The sequence below is a fragment of the Fringilla coelebs genome (assembly GCF_963513975.1).
Source record: "Fringilla coelebs genome assembly, chromosome: 6".
Lineage (NCBI taxonomy): Eukaryota > Metazoa > Chordata > Aves > Passeriformes > Fringillidae > Fringilla > Fringilla coelebs.
In genome coordinates this window covers 14,117,916-14,143,169 of record NC_140034.1, presented here as the reverse complement: position 1 = coordinate 14,143,169, position 25,254 = coordinate 14,117,916, and the positions used below count along the sequence as shown (strand labels likewise).

The 25,254-nt window shown below is 35.2% G+C and overlaps 1 protein-coding gene across 1 annotated transcript in view; it reads left to right on the top strand.

The window, feature by feature from the left end:
• Positions 1-25,042, top strand: part of VRK1 (VRK serine/threonine kinase 1) — a 30,818-nt gene extending 5,776 nt beyond the window's left edge. The window contains exons 3-13 of the mRNA XM_084208057.1: positions 1,217-1,272; positions 5,603-5,672; positions 6,065-6,152; positions 7,572-7,680; positions 7,822-7,914; positions 8,908-9,040; positions 10,268-10,388; positions 11,248-11,306; positions 12,148-12,326; positions 16,257-16,350; positions 23,460-25,042. Coding sequence (XP_084064183.1) covers positions 1,217-1,272; positions 5,603-5,672; positions 6,065-6,152; positions 7,572-7,680; positions 7,822-7,914; positions 8,908-9,040; positions 10,268-10,388; positions 11,248-11,306; positions 12,148-12,326; positions 16,257-16,350; positions 23,460-23,536 — 1,079 coding nt within the window. The 3' untranslated portion in view covers positions 23,537-25,042. The remainder of the gene's footprint in view (positions 1-1,216; positions 1,273-5,602; positions 5,673-6,064; positions 6,153-7,571; positions 7,681-7,821; positions 7,915-8,907; positions 9,041-10,267; positions 10,389-11,247; positions 11,307-12,147; positions 12,327-16,256; positions 16,351-23,459) is intronic.
• Positions 25,043-25,254: the final 212 nt, after the last annotated feature.

The window sequence follows — 25,254 nt, the reverse complement described above, 5'->3', positions numbered from 1 at the left end:
TAGTATTTATTTCAATTTGATTTTTGGTCTGTCTGAAAGACTGGATTTTTGCATGATTGTCTTTATAATGATGAATTTGGAACTGAAACTATTAGTGCATTTATCTGGAGGCTACTGGTCAGCCAGTACTTGGACTGGTTTTGACTTTAGTATTGCTTTTATTTTTTCATTACCATGTGAACTTCTGGCATGCCATATACTTTTTTTTTTTTTAATGTAACCAGTGCTAAAAACAAATTGAAGTGTTGAACTTTACAGTTTAGAGCCTCAGTTCAGGTCTTGTTTTGCAATTTTGTTGCAAGGAAAAACTTCTAAAAGTGAAGCAGTGTTCCATAATTAGTAGCTCTTTCACTTGGACAGATGAACAGATAAGAGAGGTCTTGAGACTTTTTTGCTTCATTTACCCTAGTCATTTTTCAAACATTTCTGAAGGGATGAAAGTTAATGTGGTCATTATAATATAGTCTTCCTCATCTTGGGGAAAAGGTTGTGCTGGATTCATACTCAAACAGGAAAAAAAATCTGTCCTGCTTTTAAAATGAACAGACTGCAGCATAAGTGGGTTAAGGAGAAAAACAGGACCAGTGGGTGGCTTTTTGCCAAAGAAGCTTTCAACTTCTTACTCAGCCTCACTCAATGAGCTACTAAATTTACTGGAGTTCCAACTCGAATTCCTGCTTTGTTCAAGCCAAAGCTTGCTCTCTGCTTCCCCATTATTTGCACAAAGCTGTGACCCTGACTGTTCCTGTACCTTGTACTTGCCTAACTTGATGTTCTTCATATCTGTATCTTCTGTCACAAATACCAACAACTTAGTAGCAACAGAAGGTCACTTTTGGATACATGACATGGCAGCATGGAATTTTTTTTTCTTCTTTATGTTCACAAATGTGTATGTTTATAATAGTCCTAGAAAGCAAAAGAATCACTATTGAATAGGAAAAAAATACTGAATTAAAAAAAAAGAATGCCTTCATTTAATAAACAGTCTGTACTCCTCAAAAAGAAGGGAGAATGCAATATCTGTATACAGTAGCCTTCATGTATACTGTGATTCTCTTACCAAAGGCTAAGGTGCTCTCTGTTCATGTTGTTGCTAGTTGCACCTAGCTACTTTGTTGCACCTAGTTACTTTGTTTTATGTTTGTCCATCCTGCATAACAAGTGAGTGTGTGCTGTCCTCTCCTACTACTAATAAAAGCTTCCTTTTTAACAGCTGATGTTAATTCTTCAAAGTCGGTTGGCAGTGATGCCCCTTATGTTGCGAAAGTGGTAAGAGCATTTGAATCTTTACTTCTGAATTTGAAAATATTTGTTCTAGAATAGAATGTCTAATTTAAAACATCTTCTGAAAACAAAGCATTTGCAAAGTGCTGTTTGAAATGAAAGTGTGGGGATACAGAGGAATGCTGCTGAGAATTGGGGCTGCTGTGTATGAGGAACATCATGATAGAGCATAAATGGAGCTGAAAAGGATCCATGAAGTGGATCAGATTCTGTTTCATTTGCTTCCTATAAACAACATAGATATCACCAAATGAATGAAATCTGTCTAGCTTTTGGAGAATTTCTGTGATTCAGCAGTGAGTCTCTGTGAACTGTTGCTCACCACTGGATGTTGATAAACTGACCCATGGCTCATGACTAGAAACAGCAAAACTTTAATTCCTGAGGTCTCCAAAAATTTTTTTCATAAAAATGTTTATTCATAAACTACATACATGTTCTAATTTCTATTGAACTGAAATAACATTGACATAATTTTTTAACTTAATCATTAGAGAGAAGAAAAAGCACTGTTGATAGTTTATTTATCCCATTGTAGCAAATACTCAAAGTTTTCTTATTACTTGAAATTTTCTTATGGTTTTAGTAAAAAAAAAAGAGTTATTTACTTGGATTTGGCTATTGCTCTTCCTAAGGTACAAAGTATTTTTTCTTAAATTTTGCCAGAGTGTATAGATATGGTAAGATCTTACACAGTCTTAGTAAAAAGCAAGGAATATGGCAAAAGTCATAGTAGATCCAGACCCTTCGTTTTCTTGGTGGTGATTCTGTTCTTGCAATAAAAGTAAATACCAGAGAACTGCACAAGAACTTCACAGTGTAGAAGATTAGTTTTTCAGTGCAGTTCAGAACTGCAGTGTTTTAACATTTTATTTATTAAGCTATATGATGATTCTGAAATACCTTGTTGCAGTAGCCAACCACTTTGTGTACATGTTAGTGCTTTTAACATTTGTTCCTGAAACTATAAAGTTAGGTTGAATTAGAGTAAAATACATTTTGGTTAGTATGTGCCTTTAATCTTGGTATTTACATCTGCTGACTAAAGGGAAATTCTAGAATAATGGTTTTGATCTGTTCAGGCACCCCAAGGTACAGTTTGTGATGACCCTCCCTCTGAAATGTTTTCCCTTGTTGAAAAAAGGCAGTGCTTGCTAAGCAAATGTCAGACTGCCACACTTTCAACATCGATCTGCTCTGCTGCCTTAGGTGTTTGTGGGCAGGAATTCCAGACAGACCAGGAGCCCCAGCCTGCAGCTGTGTGGTGGCCAGCCTGTCCTCTTGAGGGTGGGGGTGTCCATTGTGCATCTGTTTTAGAGGCAGATAACAGCAGTGGCTTGCCTGGGAGAGGCAGTGGCTTCTAATTACTGGCTCCTGCTGAGTTTGGAGTGATCAAGAAGCAGAGCACCATTTCACCGCCATGGAAGAATCTGGTTTGACTTGCTGGGAAAACCTTAGATAAGCATTACTTTAAGTGTGTGTAATTGCTGTTACCCTCTTTTCCTGAGTTTGAAACCCATCCATCTTCTTCTCTCCACTTTGGGCTCTTAATATAAGAGTTGCCCCAACTTTTGGGTTGCTCCTGTGCTTCACTTTGTTGCAGCATTTTGTAAGTAGCTCCATTGCTAATATCCCAGATGACTAGTCAATTTTAATTTGACTTTCATAATTTCGTCTTTATGGCAATAAAGAGTAGCCCCAGTCTTTGTGCTAGCCTCACAAATGACCCATAATATATTATGTCTCTACAGTCTGGTATAACACAACTTCAGATAAGAGACCATTTTCTGATGCCTGTGTGGATTCTAGTTTTTCCATCAGCTGAAGCAAAGTGGTTAACAGCTTTGAACAATTATTAGTGTTGAACAAAATATGTGCTTCTTTAGTATGTTCTTCAAATTAAGCTATTAAAGCAGGATGTAAATTGGCTTAATCTTTGACATATCTTCATAGTATTGATGTCTGAGCAGTATGAAATGAATCACAGTTTTTATTAAAAAAGAAATGCTTTTTAACAAGTGGACTTTTCAGATGTCATTGTTCAGGAGTGGATGCAGGGTTTAATTACACTTCATTACATTGCTGACTGAAAAAGATCAGAATTCTTAAAACACTACTTGAAATTTGTTCGGTTTTGACATGTACTCTATAATCTTTCATTATGTTATCTTTTTGAATAAGATTTTAATTTCAGTTTTGTAAGTCATGTATTTAGAATGACCCTGGGCATAAAGCTGTAGAAATTTGTGTTTGCACTCCTTCTGGACTATTATGGCAAATACTGGATGCTGTGTAAGCTTTTTTTTAGCATCATATATGCATTTCTTTATCTGTAGGTAGAATTAATGGTATTGTGGGAAAAAACCTTCATAGTCAACATAAAGATCTGGTTGAATCATTTATCCATTCTCCAAGTATGAAAAGATAGCAGATTTTTCTTTCTGACCAGAGAAAGATATACATTTTCAGCACTTAGGCATAAATTTTTTTGGAATATTTATTTATGGATAAATAATGTAAGAACTTTTAATGCCTACTTTTTTTGGTCTGTATTTTAGTAGGAAAACAACATTGTTGAAATCCATGTAAATTAAATGAAAATTATATATGAAAATTCATATTCTCATAAGTTAGGGTATTGATAGATAGTACTACACAGGATCAAGTGAATAGGTCAAGTAATGTGTGTGTTTGAGGTAACTGCAATGGAATAATTAATCTATTTTACCCTTCTCTGCATATTTAATCTCTGTATTACTAATTTGTTATCCATTGTGGATAAATAAACTAACTGTGAAAGTAAATTTGCAGGTACCAAAGTCTGTGTGTGTTGATCACACAAACTGTCTGGTCTTCAGTTTTGGGTTTTTTTCTGCTTCCTCCTCACAAGGAGAGGCCAAAAAGCTGTCTTGGTTCCGTTGTTTATCTGGGCAATGCTGCTGGAGACAGGGAGGTGGAGACAGGCAGTAGCATTGTAATCAAGTGTCCAGGCCCAGGAGTGGTGCCCAGGCTGGGGGTATCTGCTCCCAGCCTGTCCCGTGTTCCAGCTGGGGGTATCTGCTCCCAGCATGTTCTCCCGTGTTCTGGCTGGGGGTATCTGCTCCCAGCGCTCCCAGCATGTGCTGTGTTCCAGCTGGGAATATCTGCTCCCAGCCTGTCCTGTGTTCCAGCTGGGAGTATCTGCTCCCAGTGTGTCCTGCTGTGTTCCAGCCCAGCAGAGCCTGCGGTCAGGGCGCTCTGAGCTCTGCATCGCTCCAGTGAGACTGGACAGCACTATGCCTCTCTTAGCACCGTGATACACTCTGGCCTGTAGCAATTGGCTGGATCACATCTGCATTTAAAAGTTAAAATTAAAACCATTTAAGAGTGGTGTGTATCTAATGTCATGTGATTGTATTATTCTTGAGTTTCTTTGCCAGTAATTGCATATGTTTTGTTATTTTTTAAGTGTAGGATATTCAAAAATGGGTATTTTTATAGAGATAGAATGAATTTGGATATATATGAGTAACTAGACAAAAATAAATTGCTTAAGCTCATCTCAAAATCAGTTACTCAAAAATTACAAGAATTGAGATTTTTTTTTTTTTTTACTTTTTTCTTTACCATGTTCTGGAAATGTAGAATCAAGATACTTGCCCATCTGCTGTTCTTGAGAATTTAAAATATTTTGTGTTTTCATAGGAATTTCTCTCTTGAACTTTACTTGTAATCGATGGTTCCTCTAGTTTTGTCCCTTAAAAATGGAACTGAAATGTACTAAATACAAGGTATTTTTGAAATTGAAATAGGTGCAGTTTCTTATAATTTTGAGAAATTTTGAAATCCTCTGTTATTTTTATCTTGGTCCACTAATGTATGAAGGGAACAAAATATCTTATGTTCAATAATAATTTAACTTTTGTTAAGATTTTTTCATTGGATCATTTCAGGTGTTATTTTAAAATCACTAAAGGCTACTAGAACTGATGCAATCTAGCTGTAATCTGGAAAATCTGAGATAACGTTGTTTAATATTCTCTGCTAAACTTCTGCCAATAATTGTTAATATTTCTATACATTTTGGTTAATTTCTTATTCTTTAGTCTTTTGCTGTGGGACAGTATTTTTTATACCCTTAATGTCAAGCCAGTTATAATAAAAACAGCTTTTAGAGCTAAATTTCTTTTATAATAAGAAGATATTCTAGTGAGTTTATCAGCTTCAGGTAGAGCATTTAAGGGATAGTATGTTTTTATAGGGTGAATGCTTCAGCTTTTAATAATTATTAGGCATTAACACAGCAGTTTTTAATGAATTTTAAATTGTCTTAAAGGAACCCAGCCAGAATGGACCTCTTTTTACTGAGTTAAAGTTCTACATGCGAGCTGCTAAGCCAGATGAAAGTAAGCAGTCTATTAAAATGTTTTAATGACCTACAACAATTTATGAAAATAGAGCCTGTAGAAGTAAAGGTTGAACTTTGAGAATCTCTTTAGGTAATTTTCAAAATAAATTTTAAATTATTGAAATTGAATTCAGATATTCAGTAAATTAGAGGGTTTTGGTAAGAAGGTCTTTGTAGTTTTGTTGGCAGTGTTGTCTAAATTTAAACTTGAGTTGCATCTTTGTCCTTACAATGGATATGTGATTAACTTTCCTGTATACTTTGTGTATACATTTCTGTGAAATAAGCAGCTCACAGGTATGCAGAAACTGTAAGTGATGTGACTACTCCCTTTTTATGTAAGCCTCTACTCATGCAAATTCATGAACTTAATTTTATTTGTATTTTCAGTTCAGAAGTGGACTAAGTCCCATAAACTGAAATATTTAGGTGTACCAAGATATTGGGGTTCTGGCTTGCACGAAAGAAATGGAAACAGGTGAATATCTTTTGTTGACATATATTGGAATTTAAACAAACATTATCTCTTTTAGCCTTAGTTATTTTAAAGGTCTATTTTCTGCTTATCTTCATGTTGTTAACTTCTGCCACAAATTTTCATGTGCATGGCAAGGGTGTGTTTAAGGACTATATAAGTAGATATATTTTGTTTGTTCTGTTTCTTACTCCTATTTGTGTTTGTTACAGTGTTTATAATTGAGATTTCAATTGTTGTGAACACTGCTGTAAAACAATGATGCTCTTTATGTATATGTGGTTGAGAAGCTTTTTATATTGTAATTAAAACAAAGTCAATTTCTAATGTACAAGTCCTGAATAATGCAACTAAAGTTCTTCTTGTTGTGTGCACTTAAAGTGTATTTTCACTCACAGATATTAAGGACTTAGTGGTCTCTCAAATCTCTCTATTTTCCACAGGGATGGAGCTTTTTCTGGCTTAATCTGTGAGCTAGAATAACTGTTAGTCTCACGTTAAATATGTTTTAAGTTTAGGGATGGTTTTTAGTATTGTTCCATGCCAGGAAAGGTTTCTGTTAATTGGTCTTTGATGCTAATGCTTGCTTATGTAATAGTCCTTGTTTCCTAGTGGCTCTTTTCTAAACAGGTGTGCTGCAGAGGAGTGTCAGTAGTTCTCTGGCAGCTTACAGTATGTCAGGCTGCTTTGTGTGGTTCACGGCATAGAGCAGTCAGTATGGATGCCCTAGTATGTCAGAAATATCAGTTTCAGTAGATCCTCAATTGAAAAAATAACCTAATGTAAAAGAAAAATTCATTTTGATAGCAAAAGTAAATGTAGCAATTTTTTTATCCTGCAAATAAAAGTGACTTTGCATTCAATGTTTAGTGCATGAATTTCTTTATTATAACCACTATGAAGTCTCATAGTTCTAGAACCAGTTCGGCTATAGCAATGAATATCAGAACACCTCTGGCAAGTGAGAGATTTTTGTTGTTAACAGTAAGTCAAAAAAAGTTTGTAATAGATTTCAGTAAAGGAACATTGTACATGGACATGTTAAATCACTTAGCCATTTATAAAATCTAAGAAATGTATTTTTATAAGTAGATGATGCTTGGTTTTGCCTATAGTGAGTTACAATAGGGATGCTTTCCTCTGTGAGTACTGTTAGTACTTGTTATTTTGTTGCATAACGGGAATATACAGCAGTTCTTTTGATGGATGAATGTTTCAGTAGCTGATGTGAAAAAGGTAAGAATTGATGTACAGTGTTAAAAAATTCTGTATTTCAAGTATTTCCCTCAGTTTCTTTTGAGAGAGACCTATGCAATCACTAGTTAGTACAGTTAACATGCAAATAAAAAATTTTCACTAAGTATGATTCAGTAACTTTGCTGGTTTTTTGGCTTTGATTTTTTTTTTTCTCCTGGAATTTAGTTATCGATTTATGATAATGGACCGATTTGGCAGAGATCTTCAGAAGATGTATGAAGAGAATGCAAAGCAATTTCCCCATAAAACTGTACTACAATTAGGCCTGAGAATAGTAAGTTTAAAAAATACGTTTTGTTTTCTCAATCTGTCTTCCCTGTGTAAATGTCTCAGTTCAGTCCCACTTTTGTGCCGAGTCCAGGTCCTCTGGTGGGCAGACCTGGGTACTGCATTTAAATGACTTTTGTTTTGTTAGCTTGATATTCTGGAATATGTCCATGAGCATGAATATGTGCATGCAGACATCAAGGCCTCAAACCTCCTTCTGAGTTACAAGAACCCTAACCAGGTATTTATAATGCATTTTACTCCTCATATTTTAAACCTTCTATTTGACAACAATGAAAGTGTATTGAACCTGTGAAATCTAGCAGAAGCTAATTTTTAAGAATGTATATGGTAACATTATTTCTGCTTGACATTTATATCTAGTTAATATTCTATGATTTTTTTAAAATGCATTTTGCTGGACAGTTATCAATTGACTATTTGGCCTAAATAGTATTCTAGAGAAATTCTTGAGATTAAAAAAAAAATGACTCACAAATAGGTATTTGCAGGTTGAAGCCTAAAATTATGTAGCACACTGGTAAATTATGTTTGCCTGTCTGCATTGTTACCTCTGCTTTGTTCAAGAAATCCATCAGATAAGTGTTCTGTTACTTGGAAAAATTGGTCTTTACAGTGTTGATTGTTCCACTTGATTTATGGAAGTCTTTCATTTTTCTGCATTTTTAACTCTCTTTACTGTTCAAACAATTCATATTAGAGTTTCAAATTATGGATTTGTTCTTGCTCAAATGTTTTAGCTTGTGAAAGTAATTTCAGTTCTCTTAAAGTAACTGTGTTGTTATTGAGAAGTAGTAGTATGCAGTATTGTTCAAGTGGGTCAATTGCCTTTAAAAGAGGGTAGCACAGTGAATGTGTTTATAACTCTATGGACATTACTTCTTTTTTTGCTTGTTACTTGGGTTTGTTTTTCTTTTTTAAAATCTCATTTTACTGGTAATAACTATTGTACTGTACTTGCCTTCTGTAGCAGCAAGAAATGACTTCCAGATCAGACTGCTTTGTGGAAAACAATGAAACCTAACTGACACATTGTTTTCAAATCATATGTGTTAAGATTAATAAAGTACTGAGAATCATTCACAGTTGAACAACTTGCCATTCTTAATACTTTCAAAGAAGTTGTGAGAATGGCTGGGAGTTGTGTTTATTATTTGTGTATTTTTTGTGTTTATGGTTCTTTAACCTTCTAATGCTTTGTGGGAATTGCTAGGTGTACCTGGTGGATTATGGACTTGCCTACCGGTACTGTCCTGAAGGAGTTCACAAAGTATATAAAGAAAATCCTAAAAGGTGCCATGATGGAACTGTGGAATATACCAGTATTGATGCACACAAGGGTGTGGGTAAGGATGTAAAACTCTGCAATAGGCATTTACATATCCCTTTTTATAAATAAAAGACTTATAAAACTCAGTGCAGCAAATGAACAAACCAGGTTTTTGATTCTAAAAAACACGCTTTTCCTTTTTTAAAATTTTTGTTCTTTATGTGCTATGCTGGCATTTTTCTTTTTTTCCATTTACTAAATTTTACTAATTGTATTTTTAATGTAGCTTTGTTAAGAGCTCCTTAATTTACAAAGATAAGAGGTTCAGCATATTGCTTTTTATTAACCAAATAGAAATGGAATAGTGCTTGGTAGATCTTGATAGAAAAATAGGTCCTGCTTTTAGGAGAAAAATAGTTGCTGTTATCAATGTGAAAATATTTTTTATTTTTACTCAAAAAAATGTCATTTAATTAATTAACAGTGCTTATAGTCACTGAAAATCAAAAAACAAGAAGTGAGAAAAGGTTGAATATGTAAAGGACACATTTATGTCTGATTAGTCATTGAGGATTTATAGTGAATATCAATTTCATTTTCTTATTTCTTAAATTTTGCTTTATTAACATAAGAGTGTTTTCTGCAAAAATAACAGTTGTTGAAAATTATTGGATACTTATATACTTGAGGATACTTTAAGCTGAACATTACCAAAGACAGCTTGATCTGCTGATTTATATTTCTAGTGTAGTCTGTGGTCACTGTGTATGTTAATTTTTTTGGTGGGGTTTTTTTGTGCTTGCTTATTTCTAGGTGGGGTTTTTTTGTGAAGGCTTTGGGATCTGATCTCATACGATCCTTTGTTCAATTTTCAGGCCACATAAAATAATTCAGCATTGTAGAATATTTTTTGGGGAAGGTGGGGGTTTCAGCACTTTTACCTTTTTACAGATGAAGGGAAGTAAAAACTATTTTGAACTGAAAGTCAATCACTTCACTAACTTGTTCTATTTTTTCCACAACCTGAGTAGTTAAAAAGCTTCCCAAATTGGGATAACTGCAGCATGTCATGTCTTTGAATAGGAGAAGTTGATAAAGGGCTTGAAAAAGAAGTGATCCTTCCACATATAGGAGTAATGTTTTTTTCCTTCCTAACTCTCATGCTAAAATAAACACATAAGTAACAGATAAAGTAGTGTTAGCATTGTCTTAACATATTTTTAAATTTTCACTGTTGTTAAACTGTGTGTGCTTTATTAACTAATGTTATGGTTGGTTTTTCTGTATGTGCATCTATATGTAGCACCATCGAGACGTGGTGATCTGGAGATCTTGGGTTACTGTATGATTCATTGGCTTAGTGGCCATCTACCATGGGAAGATAATTTGAAAGATCCAAATTTTGTCAGAGACTCAAAAATCAGGTGAGAAACTATTTGTTTTTATTCTCTTTTGAAAATGAAAATGTCTTTCTGTAGAAATGCTTTGTACTTTGAGTATGTTCCCTTTTGGTAAGCAGCTCTTATTGTGTATACCTCCCATTTTTCTTTTGTGTCTCATGTATCCTTGACATGTAATTAAACTTCACTTGTACTGTTCTGGCTTCTTTTGTGTGTCTGAGATGTTTATTTTTCCACCACAGTACTGGCACTTTAGCATTGCCATGGTGAAGCCAAAACCACTCTTAGCAGGATAAAGGTAACCATCAGTCATGCTTTACAGGAAGAGAAGTGTGGAGTGTGGGTCCCTTTAACACCATGCTCTCATGCATGTGGCAGAAGTAAAGGCTTAAATGTCTTTGAGCATCATTCCAGCTAGAGCACTACTGTTATGGGATTTTAAAATTATTTTTCATTTTGTCCTTCAGCCTCAATGTCAACATGCCTTCATCTTCCCCTCAGCCCAGATCAGCCTCCTCTTGTCACATATTTAATATGAAGAGAGCTGTCCCAGTGCAGCAGTTTCTGTCTCATTAACAAATATTTGTTATTTGGCTTCCTTAGCATCAGTATGTGAGGGTTGAAAATGAACCAGTTCTTTTTCTTCAGTCTTCTACTTGCTTTTGAGAATCAAAAACTGTTTCAGATGGCCCATCTGGCATTCTTTAGTTCTGAAATGTGCTGCACACCTACAATGGCTATGCTAAGTCATAACAGAGGCTTATGCAGTAGTGTTTCTTGTATCTGACAGTAGCCCAAAATGGGTACTTAAATAGTTTATCAGAACAGGACAAGATTGAAAAATTCAAAAGAAACAGTAGTTTTGACTAATTTTGTTTTTCAGATGTAGAGATAATATTTCCATTTTGATGGACAAATGCTTTCCTGGGAAAAATAAACCAGGTAAGAGGAGCATTTTAAAATACTTGTTTACTGAACTTTTTACCTATTTTAATTATTCCTTTCAAACAGGAACAACAAAGTGGCATGAATTAGATTGTTGCTTAAGATAAGTCTAGACTTCATTTTAGCTGCAGCTTTGTACACTACAGACACTGTGTTGTTTCTGGTTAAGCACAGTATTTATTTCAGACATGAGATGTGCCAATTGATTTTTTGCAACTGAATTTTAGATATGGAAATATAAGAAGTAGTGCAGTCTTAAAGTATACATTGTTCCTATTTGGCACAGGTGATTTGCTGAGTACATTATTTATTATTTTTAAACTGACTCTATTAAAAATACACTTTCCTGGGATCTTACTATTTAGTTATTTTCAGCTATTCCTGGTGATCAGAAGAGTTTTCTCGTTCAAGTGTGACTTGTTTGTTTTTAAAGTGGTCTAATGTTTCATGTATTATTTTGTATGTTTCAGTCTTGAACTGATGAAGTTCTGAGATAACATTGAATTTCCTTTTCCACATTTTTAAATATAGACATAAGAAATACCATGTAAATAAGCATTCATTGGTGAAAATTGGCCTATTAGGGTTTTTTACGACTGACTGTTTTCTTCATTGCAATAAACATGTAAAAAACAGTGATGCTGTCATCACTGGGTAATGAACCTTGGTATAATTTTTTTCTAAAATGTGTAGTAAAGACATAATTATTATGAGTTTATAAATAACCATTTCAAGAATAGCATAAGTAGTGCATGCATAATTTCTGTCTCTTTTGTAGTAAAAGTGAATGATTAAAATGTTTTCAAATAGAAATTAATTGGAGGTGCCATTTCTTTAGACGAAATAGCCAAATACATGGAAAAGGTGAAGGTACTCAGCTATGAAGAGAAACCTGTTTACCAGCATTTCCGAGAAATACTTCTGCAAGGTCTCAAGGCCATTGGACAAAAAGATGATGGTTTGCTTGACTTTGGCTTGGCAGAGAATGGAGACTTCCAAAGAAATCCTGTGCAAAAGGTTTTACTCTAAAAATTCATGTCATCTTTTATTGCATTTGGTTGAGTAAGAGTTAGTGATGTTGGAAGTAGGTGTCATAACTTAATCAAGTAGCAAATAATTAAATTGTGAAATGTTTAAGTCCTAGCTCTACACATTATTTCTCTAATTAATCTTTACTAATTAACATTATTAACTAAGTTAATAGAACTTAATACAGAATGGTGTTTATAGAGGTACTTTTATAGTAGATAGTACCTTGGACAACAAAACTTGTATACTTAGATATAATGATGCTTGAACATTAATTTGGTTAATTTACTTTTTTCTTTAAATTGGTATAACTCTGGCTGGATCAAAGTACATGTAAGATTAGTCTAGTTTTGTTTTGTGTTAGTTTCCTTTCCATGACTAGTTCAAAGCTTAGTTTTAAGTATACATCTTCATGGCAAGTATTTGATTCTGGAATTCACATATTGATTTCGCTAATCTGTTATTTTTGAGTCTTAACTGTATTGGTAGGCTAGGGGTGTTTTCTTCCTTGTATTTAAGAGGACTTAAACTCTGGACTTCCAATTTGAATACAGCATTAAGGACTTTTTAAGCTTTAGGGAAAGTGTATGTTAAAGCAGCTTATACCCATGAAAAGGTGGTGACATAATGGGACAGTAATTATCATCTTCTACTTCATACTGCATTTATTTACTTCTTTATTTACATTTGTTAATAGCAGGTGGGCAGTTTACTGGCTCCTTTAGCATGAACTAGGCAACTGAGACTTATAATACAGGATAATAGTACAAGTATGTTGCTTGCTTATTGACATGATCAGCAGTGTGTTAAAGATGGGGGAAAAGCAGGAAAGAAAACCTGTAGGATTCTAAAGTCTTCTGAAGATATATGTTCAGCATTTTTAGATCCTTTTGCCCAGTAAATATTCTGGCTAAAATCTATAGCTGTGATCTCTATACTAATATTTTGTTCTGAATTGAGTATAAAGGTCCCTCCAAAAGGAGAGTTTGATAGCATAACTTCTGTTCCCCTTGTGGTTTGATATGGCTTGTGACCTGTCTTTTGGGGAAAAAGTAATCTGTCTTTAATGGTTGGCTGGTTTCTTTGCTGAGTAAGTTGGCCTGCTGCAGAGCCAACATCTGTGACCTTTAATGTCCTTGTCCAGCAGAGATGTCTGGTGCACATTTGCAATAGAATAAAAACTTCAAAAATCTTGGGTTTTTAGCCTGTATCAGTCAAAACCATACCCAAAGGGTGGGATAATCCTTTTCCATAGGTTCTTGCCTCCAAGCAAAAAGAAGTAAGCCTTTCCATTGGGTTTCTTTATTTTTTAATATCCTTTGAGAACCATGTGCATGGTCAGCTTACTCAGTTGTCACAAATATGAAGCACTTAGATAAAACAGGGAGTCCTACTGGCCCACTTGAGTAAGTGTTTTCAGCTGTCAGCTTCATTTTTCAGTGGACTTGATGCTCCTTCATGCCAGCTACTGCTAGAGAATAAGATTGATGGACAACATAACATTCTTCCTTTTGACCAAACACCAGGAGAGATGACTCTTCCTCCTATGTTGAGTTTTGTAGGCCTTGTAACTCTGCAGTATAGGCTAGGGTAGAAGATGACTTAGTGTTTTTAAAATAAGCTCCAAATTCCAAACTTCATTAAAAACTATTATCCGTAAATATGGTTTGCCATTGATCAGTAGCATTTTGCCTCTGAAAGCCAGGATCTTCTATCACACGCTGAATTTTGTTTGACATACTTAATGCCTAATTTGAAAAAGAAAAATGCAGTCTGACATCCACCCTTGAGAAGATTGTGACCTCTTACACAAAATATTTATGACATTTTGGTTCTATTGTCTTTTAATCACAGCAGGTCTTAACACACCTATTCTTCATTTCTTTTGGTGCAATCTACCATAATGACTTGACTAATTTCCTTAAAACAGTGTTATTTGACATTCTGAAGTTATGGTGTTCCATAGCTAGGAGATAATATTTCTAGCATCTCTGTAAATACCTTCTTAGACTGTAGGAGTCTCCTGTGCTATCAGCTAGTTGAGCCATGGTGGGCATTTACATATTACATATAAACATGGTTGTTCTGGAATCTCAGTCATTCTCCAGTATTGGTATCTGGGTAAAAGTCACAGATGTCTGCTATATTAAAAGTTAGCAGTTAGCATTTTATTTTCTATATCGTGTCTCAAGTTTCCCCAGATGTATGAGTAAATGAAACATAGTCCACAGATGTGCTTGAGGTTTTTTGTTGTTTTTTTTTTTTTTTTTATTCTCTAAGTAAGCATGCTAGTTTGAGTGTAGTATTCTCTAGTAGTTCTAGACAAACAAGAAGCTAGTAGTACCATGTATTGAAGGAAGCATTTCAAGCTTTTGACTAAATTATTTAGAGCAAGGACCACATTTTACTGTTGTTCAGTGCTGAAGAGTGTCTGGGAAATATTGGGAGTGAAGTAGCCTGGAAAAATACAGATCTTAGCGATTTGTGGCTCCTTCTAATGTTCAGGTTCAGATGTGCAGGTGTTGCTTTTGTCAGATGAATGCTGCCTGATTTCTGCTGCTATGTAATTCACCTGCATCAAGATTAAGAAACCACTTTTTATTAAATAAGCTTGGAAACAAGATAAATGTATTTTGCTTTTCTGTAATATGTATTGAATATCTGTTTTTCTGATGAGCATTTAAAATGTTTCCTAGCACAATTGGGAGGAATGCATTATCTCTCATATAAAAGGAGTGCAGTGCTGAAATAGTCCTCCTTAATTTTGGTCAGAATGAACAAAAGTGTCTGTGTTTATTCCTGCCTAATGCATCACAAATCTGCTGACATGCTAACCTTGGAGTCTTGGCTGGCGGTAATCAGGCCTGTGCACCGGCAGGAAAGATGTACCTAATGCACTCCATCAGTGCAGTTTGCATATGGAAGTTCTCACAGGGGAGCTGCCCTGTGCCAGCTGAGGGTTACCTGCCCACTGCAGTTATTGTATGTAATTATCGAACCAATCTGTTCAGCCCAGCAGGGTTTAGATGGTAATCATGAAGCAACACTTTGGAAAGGAAAGATGTAATGCACTCTCCCCTTCTCTCGTGAGCTCTGTGAAGTTGTAGCCACTTTTAAAGCTGTATTAGTAAAGCTCTAGTCTCACACAATTAAAAAATAAATAAATTAAGAAGAAGGAAAAGTAAAACTCCTCCAGTGTTCAGTGCTTTTCATGTATGCCTGATGCAGGTCACTTCATCTTTTGCAAAAATCATGGCTTTAAAGCAATAATTTTCCATAACTACTTCAGGAATAGTTTGCAATAGTGAGATTAATTGTAAATACACAGATAATCAGAGTTCTATCCATTTAGAGGTTTTAAGGTAATGTACCTTGAATAGAGTTCAGATTTCCCAAATACCTCTCTTTGGAACAGAACCCATGGTTGCTATTAAAAAAAAAGTACTGTCAGTGAGTATTAGCTGCTTTTGAGCTGTGTAAAGAAAGCATTAAGTGCAAGGATCTAAACAAACTTGACTTTAATGTGGCGTAATTTTTTTAGAAAACCCAAATCCCAAATATGAACTTGGGATAAAATGTTATGTGTTCTTTAAGTTTTTCAGATTGTTCCTTTTGTAACATTTATTCTGTGTAAGATAAATAACCCCTGGTTATGGTCACAACACCTCATGTTTTCCTAAATCAAAATTTCAACTGCTAAAGTACTCTGCAACTGGGTAACTGTTGTTTCAAATTGTGTATGGATTAGTACCAGTATTCTTGTGTTAGTACAGGAATACATTTTTTCTATGACTGGAGGCATTTTATAATATATTATGTAAAATAGGGGAATACCTTGTGAGTATATTGTCTGTTTTACATGGTCTTTCTTGCTCTTGAGTTCAACTGCTAATTTTTGTAAATGTTTTTTTTTTTTAGAGAAGAAGAAAGGCAGCAGCTGCAGCCAGTGAGGGTGCTGAGGCAAAAGTGGAAGATACAGGAAGTCCAAAGAAAAAGAAAGCTGCTATTTCAAGTAAGTCAAAAGATTGTTCTGACAGTCACAGGTACTGGTGTGGCAGGATACCTTGGCTAAAGTCCAGACCCTCACACAGCCACTTGCTCCCCTCCTCAGTAGGACAGAAGGAGAAAATAGGATGAAAAAAACCCATTAATTAAAACAAAGATGAAGAAATCTTTGTTTACTGTTTTGGGCAAACCAGACTCAACTTGGGGAAAATAAATATAATATATTGCAAATTTAAAATAAATTTGGATAGTGACAAGCATTAAAACAACACCTTTCCTTCCCCTTCCCCCAAGCTTAACCTGACTACTTTATCCTAAACTCTACCACTCTTCTTGTTCAGTGCAGGCGTCCTGAAGGGGAAGTGTGCTTTGGTCTCTGCTGCTCCTTCATCCTTACATTTTCCCCCTGCTCCAGTGTGGGCCCTCTCTTTTGGGTTGCAGTCTTTCAGGGGGAGAAAAAAAAAAAAAAAAGGTGGTCCAATTTTTTCAAGAAATATCCATTTTTTTCCAGGTTGGGCTCTCACATGAGTTTCAGGGGATATCTCCTCCATTCTGGGTCCTTCCTGAGTTACAGGGAATATGTGCTCTGGGGCAATGGAATACCACTTCCACCTCTGACTTTGGTGTTCTGTCTGCTGTTTCCCTCTCTTCTCCCTGCACTGCTACTCCCTTTCTACCTGCCCAGTGAATTTTTTTTTTTTTTTTAATCCTTTCTTAAATCTTTCCACAGAGGTGCCACAAACAAAATTGGCTCAGCTTTGGCCTACAGTGGGCTTGTTTTGAAGCTTTGGCCTGCAGTGGGTTTGTACTGGAGCCAGCTGGAAAAGGCTGTGTCAGGCACAGGAGAGCAGCTGGACTCTCCCACAGAAGCCAGCCCTGAAGCTGACCTCAGCTTACCAAAACCCAGCCACATAAATACGCAGTAGAACCTTTAGCAGTTCAAGTGCTTTTGATCTTTTGCAATTTCTTTTTAGATTAACTTTGTTAAGTAAAGTTAAAATATTTCAACTTTCTATGTAAGAAAGGATTATGCTGCAGTTAAGAGGTGCCCAATGCTGGTGGTATTGCTGGTGATAAAAATTGGTAGCTGAACCAATTTATTTTCATTTTGCCATCATTCATTCTCTGCTCATTCTCATTTTTGTCCTCCTGTCTTGTCCAGTTCACTGTTAGAACATGCTGACTCCTCAAGATTCCTCTGCACAGTGTTAAAGCCAAGGGCTAACAGCAGCAGCTTCCAAAAGCAAGCATGTTTAAAGTCAAGGAAAGGATTATCTGTAAGGATAGAAAATGCTGAAGCCATTATTTCAACATAATTTGGCATAGTTTCAGTGCAGTATGGAAAAAGTCATGGGCAGATAAAGTAGGATTATTGAAAATCCAATGTGAGAAATCTTCAATAGAGCTGTATAGGGAAAGCTGGTGGTGAGTGTCCAGTTAAACTGCTTTATGGATCCAACCTTGTAGTGTCTTTATGTAAATGTGAACTGAATAGGAAAGATATTTTTCCTAAAGAATTTTTTATTTATAATTTTAAGTAAAATACCAGATGTTGTCTGTGGTCAAATAGTCCAAAAATAAAGCAGTAGGACTGAAGTCTACCCCAAAACAAATGTCCTTGTTTAAAAATGGTTTGATGGAGTATTGCAGGATGGGGAACTGTAAGCTTTCAAAGACAGTAATAATATTGGTGAGTTCTGGATTTACCTTGGTATACTTATTCAAACTGTGTGGCACAAAGTCCAAGGAATGAAGCTAATGTTATTCCAGGAGGTGACTCTGCTTTGCTTTGGTCATTTTCAGCTGTTCAGGTTATAGAATTTTAATCATTAAGGCAAATTATTTTTTCTGTTTTTTGAATGTGTATTTACTTATTGATTTCAATTTATTATAAATTCTCTAGTCTGTCAGTGGCTGAAAAGGTGTTAATTGGGTTATACTTTCTTTCAAAGCTGTGGAATGATGCTGACACAGTTTTAGCATTTATGCTTATATGATGCTGACACAGCTTTAGCATTTTAGATATAATTTAAGACTTTTTAACAAAATACTTAATACAGTTGACTATTTTCTGGTTGTGATTTGATACACATGTGCAGAACACACTTTCTTTTCTTATATTATACTAGTTTTTTCTGGGACTGTAGATTGAAATTCTTATAGAAGGAAATGGAAAAGAACTTGAAGAATTGCAATCCAGGTGGTAACATCAGCTTTTTGTAAATAATGAGCTTTTTTGAGACTAAGTAAAGGTATTTGGGAGGCTGTATAGATTTTCAACATAAGCTTAAATGAGAAAAACTTGCTAGTTCAATAAAGTTACAGATGAAATGGCTCTAATTTCACCTTTTTACACTACTCAATTTAATGAATACCAGATAGAGGGAGTATATAAAATGCTTTCAGGTGAAATGTGATACATGTACTTACTCATTTGGTTCGCTCCAAATTTGGAATTAAAAACTTTACCAACTATTACATGATTCATAAACCTGTGTTGAAGGAAAGGGCAACTGTTTCATAATAGTTTCTGATTCTGATGCTTTTATAGTTTGAAAAGGGCTGATTATTATAGAAATACTTAAAACTGTGTTTCCAAATCTGACTAGTTTTGTGTTACCATGGACTTGTTTCTTCATTAAATGGTTTTTCCTGTGACTTAAAAAAAAATCCTGAAGTTCAGTAAAATGGATATTTTCTTAGTTGTACAATTTGAGGTTGAGTCATACAGGAATGCTTTAAAATTCTATATTATTGGTTTCTAAGGGCATAAATATGGTGGAATGGTGGTTGCTCTTCAGGTATTCAAACATCTCATAAATGTTTCAACAAAAAGCAGTAGCAAGAGCTTTGCAGGCTCTTCTCTTGCTGTTCAGCTCATCAACATTAACCACATCTGACTTTGCAGTTTGTCTTGTCCAGTCCAAAAGATTAGTTGTCCCCAAAAGATCCTGATCAGCTGTGTGGCATTTTGAGTACCCAAAGGTGCTCAGTGGCCATAGGAAGTCTGCCAGTATTGAAGTCTGCTGGGGCTGGGGGGGCCCCAGACTTGTAGGATCTTCAAAAGCTATTTAAATTAGAAAAGGTGTGGTAGGAGATGCTTTTAATGTTAAAGATTTTTAAATATTGTGGATAGGGAGGTTAAAATAGATTTGGTTTACATTTAGTTTATCTTTGTGGTTCTTCACGAATAGTAGGGCTTTTTCTGCAATTTGCAAGTGACAAATTCAGTGAGAATTACTTTGAACATGTGCCACTCATCATAATAAAGAGAAAAAATTAGTGTCCAACATGTAAAATATGGGAGTGGTACTGTGTCCTTCTGTGTGTGCTTGGAACACAGTTCTTTATTTAATCTGTGTTTATATTTTAGGCTTGTTTCTGCACAATATTTTCAGATAATTTCTAGCACTTAAACGCATTTAAAATGTAAGTAATTTATGTTCCCTTTTTACATTTAATGGGACTTTCTTGTGTTTGCTGCTAATAAAAAGTATTAAAACCAAACATCTTGTAACAAAGGTTTTCCATGTGTAAGGTTTTGTATAATGACTTTACATGTAGAACTAAGTAATTTCAGAAAAAAAGTTTTGTCTGCTTTTTTGGTTGTTTTTCTGTGACCTGAAGATGAATTACAGTATGCTGAACAAGTATTGCAATTCAAACTCAGATATAAAATTTGCAAGTGAAATTTTTCTACAGGAAAGAAAAATTGTACTGCAGTGACTCAGATTTTTACAGGGAACTAACCTTTTGCAAGATTGCAAGTAATGTTTTGAATTAAACTGCCTTCCTCCTGCAAATTGCTGTGTGGCAAAGAGGAAGGTAAATTTCAGACACATGCTGCATGGGCCAAATGATTTCTGTTTATTTACAATTGTGTTTTGAAATATCTTCAGTGAAGCAATTTTTGCAAATGGACGTAAACCAGTTTCAGTTTCATCTGAACAATTTTATATGAAAATTTTTAAAGGAACACTCATATATTTGATGTTATCTGTAAGAAATACACAGGCATAAAGTCATAAATAATAGATTCTTGTGTTCTGATGTTTTTCCTTATGAGAATAAGAAAACTATTTGCTTTATTTGTTGCAGGAAAGGGAGTGCTTGGCAGAACAGAGTAGCTAAAGCTAAACTCCATCCCACAATTTCACTGACTTTTCTCACTCATCCCCACCCCACAGTCATGTATTTACTGGAATTCAAGTCCATATTTTCATTCTTCTGGCCTCTCCTTTTTTTTCTGAGTCAAATTCTTGTAGAAAAAGAGCTGCTGTGAAAACAGAAAAAGCCAACTAACCACAACTACTATTTGTCACCATTGCAATTTCTTCAGCAGCTTCAGAGCACTGAAAAATGCTTGTCTGAGAAGTGTTAATCAGGTTTTTTCAGTTAAGCAGGGGTTCCCTGGCTGAACTGGGAAAGAGCTTGTCAGAGGACTCTTCCTTAAAGGAAGAGTTTTCTTAAAAGAAGACTTCATCTTCTTACAGTCTTCTTAAAAGAAGACTTTGTCTTTTATCTTCTTTAAAGGAAAAGTATCTCTCCATTGGCTCCATATTCAAACTGCCCAAAGTGATTGGAGAATGTTGGTGTTTAACTCATTAAATGCTGCATCCTGGTCCAAGTTCCCATTTGATGTTTGCTCTGTTTTCAGATATTCTAGCCTATGATGTAACTTAGAAGGCACCTAAATCCTACCTGATTTTTTCTGCTCAGTTGTTGTGTTTTCATGTTTCCAAAGCTCTCACTGTCCTCTTTTTCATCAAAGAAGGCAATTTGAACAGGAAAGTAGGGCTTTGTTTTTACCAAAGGACATTCTGTAATTTTACAAAAACGTTAATTTTTTTACTTGAGCACAGTTTTATTTCTTAGTTGTAAGCCTTGTGTGGTTCTAAAACTGTACATAGAATTGGAATATGAGAAGTGTCACCAAGAAGAGATCTGCTCTATACACCAGTCTAATCAATTTATGTTGCTATTAATCTTCATAGATGCTAATGTTTTATCTTAAAACCTGGATGATTATTCTAAAACTTCCTTGGTCAACACCACTTGTAGTACTTAACTATCCTTACTATTATAAAGGATTTTATAAGGGGGAGCATTTTAATATTTTTATTACCTAATATTAATTTCCCTTAAGCTTAGTGGTTGTTCTAGCCACTGTGGGCATAAAAATCACGCTCATTTTATGCAGCAACCTTTTGCACATCATATGACTCCCTTTTTTCACTCTCTTCAGATGAACTAGTTAAATTCAATGTTTTCTTGTTGTTTTTGTTAGAGAACTGGAAACCACTTTTTCTCCCCATTTTTCTCAGACCTTTTATGTGGGACAGAGCCCAGAACTATACACAGTACTGCTGGGTTTCTTTTGTAAAGCTTTGTTTTGCATTGTGCTCTGCCTCCTTGATTCACCCAAGTTTACTCATTGAGCTTCAATAATCAGTGACTCCCACTGCACCTAGGCTCTTGTCTCAAGCAAGCAGCTTCTTTCTTCAGGCCTTCCATGAAATTCAGTTTTGCTTTTCTTTACCTGTGCACTTGACATGAATTGTGGAATTATATATAGTTTTACAAGCAAGAACAGAAGTAGTTAGGCATGCTATCTTGAAGGAGGAATTTAGGATTAAGAAGAGAAAAAAAATTACATGACTAGGAGATGAAAAATATTTCATGTTACTCTACATGCAAAAAGGTAGAAATTTTTGTGTGTAATATTTTTTTGTCAAAGTGATTTCAGTTGAATACGATTCACAGAAATGAGCAGTGATGTTTTGTTTTCTTCCTTTTCCCTCGCAGTGGGCAGGCATGAATCAAAGTGCAGGGAGGTTTTTATTATTGCTTTTAGGTATGGTCTCTTTGAACAACCTGCCTACCAGGTTTACTAGGAATCTCATTTAGATGGGATTATTCCTTACCTTTGTTAATAAAATATTGTCAAGTGATAGCTTGAATCTGTAGGCACAGTTGCACTGATAGCTGAGCTGATTTAACAGAATCAGACATGGCCAAATCTTCCTTTCTTTTTCACCTCTTTTTCTTCTACCTCCCCTTGTATAAACTCCATTATAAATTCCATTCAGAATGCTCTAAGATGCCACATTTCACTAAACTGTGAACATACCAGACCAAATTTTGTTGCTAAGTGCCCTATTTTCAGCTGGGATAGAGTTAATTTTCTTTGTAGTGGCTGATGAAGTGCTGTGTTTTGGATTCAGTATGAGAATAATGTGGATAACACAGATGTTTTGGTTGTTGCTGAGCAGTGCTTACCCTAAGTCAAGGACTTTCCAGTTTCCTGTGCTTGGCCAGTGAGGAGCTTCACAAGAAGCCAGGAGAGAGCAAAACCAGGCCAGCTGATCCAGACTGGCCAGGGGGATATTTCATACCATGGAATTTTATACCCAGTATATAAATTGGGGGAGTTGGCTGGAAGGAGCCAGTTACTTCTGGGAGTCAGTCAGTGAGTGATGAGCTCTTGTATTGCTCATCACTTGTGGTTTGGGGAGTCTTTACATGTGTGGTAATTAATCTCTTTCTTTTTACTTTTGTTATTATTATATTCTACTTTATTGTAATTATTAGACTGTTTCTATTTCAACCCAAGGGATTTTTTTCCTTTTTTCAATTCTCCTCCACTTCCCACTGGGAATGGAGGGGGAGTGAGTGAATGGACTCTGCACGGTAGGTAGTTACTGTCTGGGGTTAAATTGTGATCCCAGAGCTGGATGAGCTTAGCACAAGGTCCAAAAAATAGCTTAATACTGGAAAGCATTATAAAACTAAAAGTTGGCACATGGGGAGGAAGGAGGGGTGTAGATTTTGTAGAGGATCTAATTCTTTTGGTGAAGATGAGCTAAAAAAATGACTCAACTCCATGTGATGATACTCTTGGAGAAGTTGAGCTGAACAACATGTTTTTTAGGAGGTCAGTGTCCAGAAATAGTTGAAGATTCTCCTCTGTCCGTGTCATATTCCCATCCCCACTTAAAGCTCAATGAATGATTTGATTTGAGCTATACTTTTAAAAACTAAAGTTTTCTTCTTGTGATCTGTTTTTGTTATTTTATTTAACACACAGTCGGTCTTTTTGTTTTGTTTGAATTGCAGATGCAATTGCTGCCAGAACCCAGAAGATGACCTCACCAAAGAAAAGCACAGCAACCAGAAAGAGAGTCAAGAAGTAAATAATATATGGAGCAACAAATGAAGTTGCTCTGTGGCTCATTTCCAATTTTTTTTTTGTTGTTGTTGGTAGCACTGGAATCTTTTTCTTTCCTTTTTAAATGATGAATCCTGTAAAAACATGGACTGCTGTTTGTACCTGTTTTTGAAGAATAAATGTTTTATTAAAATATTTGCATAATTTATATACACATAAATACTAATGCAAAATTTTGCCAACTTCTGAAGTGGGGATGCGTTTTTATTCTTTATATACATGAATTCATGTCTTTAAGGCAAACTAAAAAAGAGTGCTTTTTTCCTGATTTGTAATGTAGAGATAAAGCCTTATTTAATAGTTTCATTATGGATACTGTATAAGAAACAGCAGTGTTGAATCTGATTTTTCACAGTTCTGAGTAAAGTCATATAGGTGGTCACTTAAATGCACACTGAGATGGAATCTGAAAAAAACACAAATAGCTTTTAAATATGTTACGAGTGTTTGAATTAAAAACAGAACATAAGACAAAAATCATGGCCTTCCATTCTAGTTTGTATAAAATGCATTTAATTCTTTGGAAGACAGGTACTGAATTTTAGCCATTTTTTTTGCATAGTATTTGTGTTTCTATCCCTTTTCCAATTATTCACAGTTTCTCTGGAAAGAAAGAGACCAGAATTTCAGACAAAGGGCCCAGGACAAAGAACAAAAACGACCAAAACCCAATGCCTATTCTCAACCACCCCCTCAGGTTTTCTTTTTATATTAGTGAAAAGACTAGAATATAATTGCGAGTAACTTTATGCAGGATCTAGTTCCTGTGAAATATTGTCTCATGTCTGCTTCTCTCAGCAGTAATGGTTTACCTTTACTTGAGGAGCATGTAATCTTCCAAATGGTTTTGTACAAGTACTTCCTTGGTTAGCTTTGAGTCTTCTCTTCAGAGTTGTTAGTCAAAAATAGAATGTTGGATTCCTGTGTGAAAAACTGCTACTTTTCATATATCTACTGCAATGTACACATGATAAGGCATGTACATCATTGGCAAACCAAAAGGAATCCATATGAGCCAGTGAGAGTGTATTTGTGTGGATGTCCAGCTTGCTTGATTGTATAATGTCAGAGTAGGAACTTATGAGGTTAAATAAATATGTTGTAGCATGAAATGTTGAATAAATGAATGATAAGGTTATGTTTTGGAACAAGGGAATCCGTTGTTTTGAAATAAAACTGGAATACCATATTTAAGAGGTGCTTTCTCATTTCTGTTGACTGTTAGGCTCATTTTCCTGGGTATTAGCAAAGTGTGGCTGATAACTTTAAGTGTAGCATTCTCTTCATTTCAGATGTAAAAATAGGTTTGCTAAAGCCTCTCTCATGTTTAAAACTCCTCAAATCAAACTATCATTTTAATGACTTCGTTTAATAATTTTGTTCAGAAAGTGTGTTACACTGTTCTGAATAGCTATTGTCAGGAAGGCATACTGTATTCTCTTCCTTGTCACATACTCAAAGTTAATGTCATTCTTTTGTACTTCAGTTGTCTGACATTTTGGTTTTTTTAGTAACTTATTTACCAGTAAACTTCCTTTGATTACTTTCCAAGTTTTCAAGCAGTGTGTTTTCTTTTGACACCACCAAAGCCAAATGGAACAAACAGTTATTTCCATATATTTGAAAAGAATGTTTTGAGGTGCGAATTTCATAAGCCACCCTTATCTCCTCCCACCCCAAAAA